The 8549-nt window shown below is 51.9% G+C and overlaps 1 protein-coding gene across 1 annotated transcript; it reads right to left on the minus strand.

Annotated features, from left to right (window-relative positions):
• Positions 1 to 389: 389 nt before the first annotated feature.
• Positions 390 to 3612, minus strand: PRR18 (proline rich 18). The gene has a single exon (XM_045544716.1). It carries the CDS (start codon positions 3610 to 3612, stop codon positions 2707 to 2709), a length of 906 nt encoding a protein of 301 aa, XP_045400672.1. The 3' UTR covers positions 390 to 2706.
• Between the last annotated feature and the right edge of the window lie 4937 nt (positions 3613 to 8549).

The following is an 8549-nucleotide window of genomic DNA, read 5'->3' on the forward strand; positions in this document are numbered from 1 at the left end:
GGTCAACTTTGGAACTGACATGTATTTACTCTTCTATAGTGGCGTACAAGCTTCTCTCTCTGAGGTGGAAGTCCTCCTCACTCCCCGCTATGGGACGGTACAGCTACGGGAGAATGTCACAATAATATCGCAATATATATTTAGACAGAGAGAGAGAGAAAGTGCACACATGCACCTGCATAGTTCCTAACCTTCCTACTCCCAAGGACACCTTTTATTATTCTAGCAGTAATTAAAACCTACAAAGCTTTGTCAACCCCTGGGAATTCCAGAGCCTTAGTTGAGCACCATTCTCACCAGATGAGAAAGCATCTCATGTGAGTTTTGAATGTCTCAGAGTGATCTCTTCCGGACCAGTTTCCAATATCCCCCTCAGAAAAAAACACAAGTCATTGAACTTCTCTTTTATTTAAGCATTAAGAAATTGTAGCACAGTGACTTAGAAAACTTTCCAAAATGTCATTAACAGCAATGAACAGATGTGGGTCATGTGTATAACCTTTTTTTGCTTTTTATTGAGGTTCACTAATCAGGGAAATATAAAGGTCCTACGCATCTGCTTTTAAAATGAAGAGCAAGGCACACGAACTCTAGTTAACAAACACAAATTAGAAAAATGTACTTAGTTTTGTATTGTGGTGAGTTAAGAAAGGGGGATGGGGGTGAGGAACCTGGAGGACAGGGAGGACGGGGGAGGAAAGGGAATCCCAGCAAAGCAACAGGTATGCAGGGGTAGACACACAGGTGCAGAGACAGACCCACGCACTGCCACAGAGGCTCAGGCCTGGAAGACAGAAGGATGCTTCATGCTGTCTGTCCCTTTGGACGGCACCAGGAAAGTCTTCAAAATGTTTTTGTTGTTACCATTCCCAAGGGCAGAGTCTGGGCATCTGATATCTGCATTAAGAGTGAGATGAGACCAAGCTGTGCCGCTGCCCACCTTTCGGCATGGTCGACCCACTCCTGACCTGCCCTCCAGCCTGCAGACCCTGTGCCCCGCCCAGGACCAAGCTCTGCAAGGGTTATCTTGGGTGGGGTGCAGTGTGGGGTGCGGACAAGAGCATTTACAGCCACTATGGCAAGCAGGGCTAACTCTGCCCCTCTGTTATTAATATATCCATTTTAAGTAAAAGAGAACATTATCTTCCAACTCAGATAGGGGTCAGAAAAGGAAGTTATGCAGTGGGTGGGGTTTTTGTCTCTGCAGTTCATGTAGCGGCTGATCTAGCTCCTGCTGAATGGAATGTTTCATATCCAACTAAATTTGTGTCTAGAACTGGAGAGATTAGAGCAAAGATCTCTACAAGAAAAAATACAAAATTGTTTTTTTTAAAAAATGTAAGGCCTCAATTTAAAATATAATTAAGACTTGACATATTAAAGTCTAACAAGTTAAACATTAAACTAGTCATTGACTTTTACAAAATAAGTCAAAATTTGAGGTAATACTCTTCTGTAACCAGTCTTATCTGATTATTACATTTTATCTCACTTTCATCATTAAGAGTTAAATACACCCAGATGCATGGAAGAAATACCTAGAAATCGGCCTCCAGTTAGTGGGGAGAGGGTATGGTTACTAAAAGGCAGAGGAGTTTATTCATTATTCAAATAATAAATAGAAAAATTTGAATTACTATATACAGCTGTACAAAGCCATCGTATCACTGATTTTCACAGTGATTAAAAATACCAAAAACAAACACCCCCCCCCAGGGGCTTCCCCTCTCCTCTCAGGTAGATCGCTGGTGGGGGGAGGGGGACAGGTTGCAGGTTGGAGCATTTCCCCTCTCCATTCCATTACCAAAAGTTATTCTGCGAGCACTTCAAATAACGATGACGACTTTTAACAAAAGCCACCCTCACTCCTGCTCCCGCGTTAATCCAGCCGTTGAGAACAATTCCCAACATTGCTTGGGGAAGGACTTGCGAGTGTGCATGTATGTGTGCGTGATTGTGAGTGTATGTGTGCATGTGTGAGTGCTTGGGTGTGTGAGTGCTTGGGTGTGAGTTTTTGTGGGCCTGTGTGTGGCCATGTGAATGTGTATGTGTGAGTGTGCACGGGCGTGTGTGTGCACCCAGCACGCAGAGCCAAACCGGCGACGAGTCACCTGTTGTGTAACAACAGAGCAGTGTTTCCATCGAAGCGCTCTTTGACCAGGGTTCGACCAGTTCCTGGTGATTATTACCCCTCCTCTTTGGATATTGGAAATTGGGTTAACTTTGAGTTTCTAGGCTTTGCAATACCCCCAACATTTTTCTGACTTGGGGAAAATCATAAACGTAGCACCACGTCTCAGTCCTGCAGCAGGTGGCCACCCTGGCGACCATGACTTGCGCTCAGTGCAGGGGTGCAGATGCCGCCTGGGCAGGCCCGCCCCAGGCAGAGGGTCTCTGGGAGGAAACACACAATGGGGTGGGCAGCTGAGAGGCATTTTCGCAGCTGCTTACTCCCCCACGAGAAGCAAGCACACCTGTGGGCGCTCAGAGGCGGACTTCCGGGGAGAAACCATAGGTGTGGGAGAGAGAAAGGCGGGCGTGCGGCGCGCAGCAGGTGGGCAAGACAGGCTCCCTGCGTCCCACGCGGGCCTCCTCGGCGCACAGGGCCCAGGAGGAGGGACCGCGGCCAGACGGGGACGCGCATCTCCCACGAGGACCCCAGGTGGGTGGAGCGGGGTCCGGAGGTGGGGGCGGTGTGTCCCGGGCTCACAGCGTGCTCAGGTGAGGCAGCGCGCCCAGGCGTCCGGCCCGGTCCCTCGCGGCGGCCGCCGACTCCACGCCGCGCAGCCACTCGGTGCACTTGCGCACCAGGCCCTCGTCTAGGACCTCGGTCTCCTCCTCGTACTCCACGTCGTCGTACTTGTGCCGCTCGTTGAGCAGCGACACCTTGAGCACCGGGCGCAGGTCGGCGGGCCGGGGGCCGGGCTCGGGGGCCTGCAGGCCCCCGGGCAGCAGCGGGAATCGCGACGGTCGGCGGCCAAGGCCGGCGGCCGGGGATGCGTCGCGGCTGCTGGCAGCGCCGCCCCTCCGCGGACTGGCGGCCCTGGCTAGGGGACAGGGAGCCAGCAGGCGCCGCGGGTCGGCCGAGGGCGAGGGGAAGGGCCTACGGGGCCGCGCCAGCAGCTGCTTCTCCAGGTGGCGCCTCTGGATGACCAGGACAGCCTCGGGGGTGAGGCTCAAGGAGAAGCGCACGGCGTCGTCCGGCCCGGCCCCTGCGGGCGCCGAGGTCCCCGAGGCGGTGGCCCCAATCGCCGCGGAGGTCCCCGCGCGGGCGGCCCTCGCCGGGGTGTGGCCAGAGCCGGCTGGCCGGGGCGTGGCGCACGTGGCCGGAGCCCGCGCGCGGCCCGGCGAGGCCTGGGGCGGGGCGCGCGGAGGGGCGGGCGGCTGAGTCCTGCCCGGGCCGGGGCCGCGCCGGGCTGGCGGCCTCTTCAGGGTGGCGGAGGGCCAGGAGCTGGAGAAAAGCACCTCGGGCCTCTCGGGGGACCTCCTCTTCTTCTCCCCAGCGGCGGCGGGCGGCGAGGGCGCGGGCTGCGCGCTGGGCCTCCGGGGCTGGCGCGCGGCGGGGCCCCCGGGGACCGGGGCGGGCGGCGGCGACACAGGCGGGAAAGGCATGGTGCAGCCGAGCCGGCGGGTCAGCGGGTACCTGGGAGGAGAGGCGGGGTCCTAGTCACCGTGCGCGGAGCCCGGTTCCCTGCCGCGCCCAGCGCCCTCCCCATCCGTCGCTGAGGGTCGGCCCCGGCGCCCTCCACACCCACCTGCGTCCCGCCGCAGCATCTCTGGCATCCTCACATCTCCGCGCCCAAACCCGGGACTTCAAGCGAGGGCGTCCCCCACCCTTTCCCCGTCCTGGGGCCGGGGGCTCCCCCCAACTCGCGTGCTCCCGGGGCTGGACCCTGCGGGCGCCGCCTCAGCCGTCCGACTGCGGGCGCGTCCGGGCGCCGCCCGGTCCACTCGGCCGAGCAGCGCGGGGTTGGCCGGGCGGCGGGAGGAGGAGCCGAGCGCGTTGGCTGAGGACGCGGCCTGCCAAGCCCGGGGCCCCGCCGGGCTGGTGTCAGACCGACTGTTGCATGCCAGTGCCGGGACAGCGGCGGGGAGGGCGGAAGCCGGACACCAGCTCCCCCAGCTGGCTCTCCCGTGGCCGGAGGTTCTCTGGGCGGCGGGGAGCAGCCCCCTGGGGAGCTGGATGTGTCTGTAGGTGAAGTCTGTGCACCTTAGAGAGAGAACGCTTTATAACCTCCCAGTGCTTTCGACATGTGGGGAAGAAACTGCGGCAAATCTGGCTGTGCGGCCCGTGGGGTGGGAAAGACATTGCAGGGACCTTACCCACTGCCGGTGCCACTCCTTAAAGAGTCAGTTTAAAATTAAAAACCCAGTTTTCTACCTATGAATAGGCAAAAATAGTTCAGTTTCAGTTATATAGTGATGATGACTTAGGGAATGTTAGACATTAAGTCCTTTTATTGAGTAATTACTGTGAACAAAGCAATATTGATCGCTGTAGCAGTGATTCGAAACGAGACTAATCTTCACTGCCAACTTACATTCTAGTTGTAGACACATGTTATATGTGTTAAATATTCAAATGTTTGTTGAGTAAATGAATACTTGTTTGAACAATTACAAAGCAATACATCAAAGGTCAAACTTTCATATAAGCAGCCCCTGCGTTACTTAAGGATAATATCAGTTGTTTAGAAGCCACAAAATACTTTTCCATCAGATACACTTTTCTGGGCTAACCTGGGAACACAGCCAGGTTGTGTGATGCTTATGGCCCCAGGTTAGCTCCAAAGCATATTCAGATTTGGGTAAACACAACTGTGCCCTGAGCTGACAGTCACATTCAGCATCACCATCCCTCCAGCTCCCCCATTGCCACAGCACCTCCCCCACTTGGCTGTTGGTGGCCTCAGGGGAACTGGATAGCTACAGATACACTGGCCGGAAACATTTCTCAGCAGTGCTTGGGGTGGGGGAAAAGGTTAAGGCCCCATAATCTCCACCAGCACCTCCCAAACCACCGGGCACGTTTACATACTCTCCATAAACCATGCAAAGCGAGCCTCCCAGCTCACTATCCCTGCAGGTACCTGGGGCAGGTGGAGGGGTGGGGTGCAGCCTGCCTCTGCCCCGGGCTCAGGCTGTTAATATGCCTGACAGCTGAGGCCATGCGATACTGAAAGCAAACATGGTTTTATCCCAGGTTTCATAATGTCTAGGTGGGGCGGGAAGAGGTATGTATGTCAAAGGTGGCAGCAGGTAGACAGTCCTGTGCCAGGAGAGTGGGGGACTAGAAGAGGGGGTGAGGTGGGAGGACTAGGGTGGGGAAGGTGTCAAATACCACTTCTGGGGGCACAGCTGGAGAGGGAGCTACAAAGAAAAATCAACAAACAGCTGGACACCCCAATATTTGAGTATGGACCCCCACAGTCCAAAAGCTTGTCTCAGTTGGTAATGTGCAAAATTGCTGGGCTGATGGGATCCTTTCTCCTTCTCATTTCCTAACTCTCAGGATGCTTCGGAAGTAATGACCGTTTGCGGGTGAGGGGGGGGTTGGTGGTCTGATAATAGCTGATGAATATTGATGGGAGAGCACTGTGCCACGCATGCTCCAACTTCCATCACCCTCTCCACCCCACTGGGACATGGGGGCTCGCAGAGGGGAGGCACCAACCAAACATGGCACAACTCTAAGGGGAAGAGGAGATGGGACTCAATCCCCAGATGTGAGTCCAAAGCCAGATGGGATCTACTACACTGAAGAAGACAAGGAAAAAGTCTGTTCATAGTGGTGACTGGATTAAGTGACCCCCCCCAACCCCACCCTTAAACTAGTAGAGATTCGGGCATTTGTAAGCCAAGAAGAGAAAGTGAGAGTTTATCAGACTGAAGCACATGCCTGATCAGACTTGGAACTGGGATTCTCCAGGTCCCCCTGGACAGCCTGTCCTGGCCCAGACGCCTGGAGACTTGGGAAGCTGTTAAGTCTGCCTGACCCTTGAGAGGCAGAACAGTGACTGCTGGGTACCTGCTACTTTGTCCCCAGGCCAGGCAGGAAGGGCAACTGCTCTTCCTTGTCTCCCCTGGAAGCCCAAGAGCAAACGTGGCCATCAGTGAGGGCCGAGGAGCTGCAGTACCTTGAGGTGGGCTGCTGCCCCGGAAGAGGGGGAGGAGTGACCACTTCTGACGGGGCTCTTCAGTCTGGGCTCTGATGAAAGCACCAAGTGACAGTGCCACTTGTCCCCTGCCCAGCTCCCTCTGCTACTTGAAATCTTCAGCCCCTTGTACACTGGAAGTTAGAAAGATTGGCTGGGGCCTGGAAAGGAATGTGGGAAGAGGGCATTTGTCGCTGGCCCTCGGTCAGCGCAGTGGCTGTTAAAGAATCCGTTACACATTCTATTTGGTTGACTTGGTGACAGTTACCAGCAAGGAAATCACACTTAAAGATGCCAAGTTTGACTTTAGAATAGGGGATATGCCTGAAAAGTGATTTGAGTCAAGAAATATAGGCAAATTTAACATATAATTTACATGGGATTTTGCATGACATGCCCAGAACACAATGGTGACGACTACTTATATATTAAATGGTAAAAAGTGAACACTAGAATACTGAAATTGACTTATCAGAACCATATTTTTGGATTCACCAGATTATAAGAGTTGATTTCTAAAATACATGATTATATTTCATCTGAAGTTACTAAATTTACCATCTCAAATAAGCTGATTTGATTTGAAAGATCAAGTAAGCAAAACCAAATACAACTGACCCTTAAACAACATGGGTGTGCGCTGTGAGAATCCCCTCATTTCTGGATTTTCTTCTCCCTCTGCCGCCCCTGAGACAGCAAGACCACCCCCGCCTCTTCCTCCTCCTCCCCGGCCTACTCAATGTGGAGATGATGGGGAAGAAGGTCTTTATGATAATCCACTTCCACTTAATGAAGAGTAAATATATTTCCTCTTTTTTATGACTATCTTAATAATATTAGGTTGCTTTATTGTAAAAATACAGTGTATAACACATATAACATACACCATCTCTTTTTTTCTTTTTTTAAACCAGTCAAGTTTAGCAGTGGGAAACACACAGTATCTCAAGACCAAATTACTTGTGACCCCAAAGAACTTCCGTTTCTGTGGCCTCTACCTATTATGTTAACCTTATCAGAAATTTAAACTGACTTTAAATATTAATATATTACATGTATATATTTATAACATAAATTTATAACAATAAATCCATTATGTTAACATTTTTTTTTTTTTTTTTTTTGAGACAGAGTGTCACTTTGTTGCCCTGGCTAGAGTGAGTGCCGTGGCGTCAGCCTAGCTCACAGCAACCTCAAACTCCTGGGCTTAAGCGATCCTACTGCCTCAGCCTCCTGAGTAGCTGGGACTACAGGCATGCGCCACCATGCCCAGCTAATTTTTTCTATATATATTTTAGTTGGCCAGCTAATTTGTTTCTATTTTTAGTAGAGACGGGGGTCTCGCTCTTGCTCAGGCTGGTCTTGAACTCCTGACCTCGAGCGATCCACCCGCCTTGGCCTCCCAGAGGGCTAGGATTACAGGTGTGAGCCACCGCACCCAGCCATGTTAACATATTTATAATAAAAATATTTTCTAAAACAACTGAGAGACAAGCAGTGGGCTCACTCTCACGCCAGTGGTGATCAGTCCTGTGCCATCACAGGCCACTGTGGCCCGGGGCTCGCAGGAGAGAGAAATAGCGTCTCAGTGTTACTATGAAAACAGACCTGGAGGGTCTGCAGGACCCCCAGGCGTCCCTGCCTGCCGTGTCTCACAGGGCACCCTCAGCTCCCGTAAGACGGACCCCGATCCTGGCTGGTCGGCACGCTGACCACTTTGGAAGAAACTTCACATCCTGCTTATAAGCACCCGGAACAGAGTGAGCAAATAGGAACATGGGATCACACAGGAAGAAAAGACAAACTCTGCTATTAAAAATGATACGCCTTAGGCTTATATTACACTTTTTTTTTTGCAAAGCTTAGTGTTTTTTGAAATATTTTATATACTCACAATACTCTCATATGGTAGGTAGAAGCAGTAACTATTAATACAAGTTTTTAATATAACACGGATGGACTTTGTGTGCTACTGAAGGTTTACTTAGAAATAGTGAGTGAGTGGATGCCTACAGGAAACTAACCTGGAGCAATTTAGTTAGACAGAAAAAGTCTTCACACATTACAGACAGTGCCAGAGTGAGAGATAACCATGCAATCACAAAACCTAAGTGGACCCAGTGGTACCTTCTACCTCCGGGTAGCATTGACATTAACACCTGCGAGAAGCTTGCCACTGGAATAACCACGGTGTGACTTCCTGAAGCAAAGCGGTTCTTTGTCAACTGTGTCCTTCCGTGGCAATTTCAATTCCTTCCATTTTACATTAAATACAAACACTAAACACTTCCCACATGAGGTTTGTAGTTTAATTTGCTGCCTCGTCCCCCCAAAATCATCTAAGTTGTTCCGTAAACAATTCGCAGGAAAGCAGAATGGAGTACCTAAGGTAAC

The sequence above is a fragment of the Lemur catta genome, chromosome 2 (assembly GCF_020740605.2).
Source record: "Lemur catta isolate mLemCat1 chromosome 2, mLemCat1.pri, whole genome shotgun sequence".
Taxonomy (NCBI): Eukaryota; Metazoa; Chordata; class Mammalia; order Primates; family Lemuridae; genus Lemur; species Lemur catta.

Coding starts and splice junctions, on each gene's coding strand:
- PRR18 (XM_045544716.1), bottom strand. CDS start 3,612: ATGCCTTTCCCGCCTGTGTCGCCGCCGCCCGCCCCGGTCCCCGGGGGC.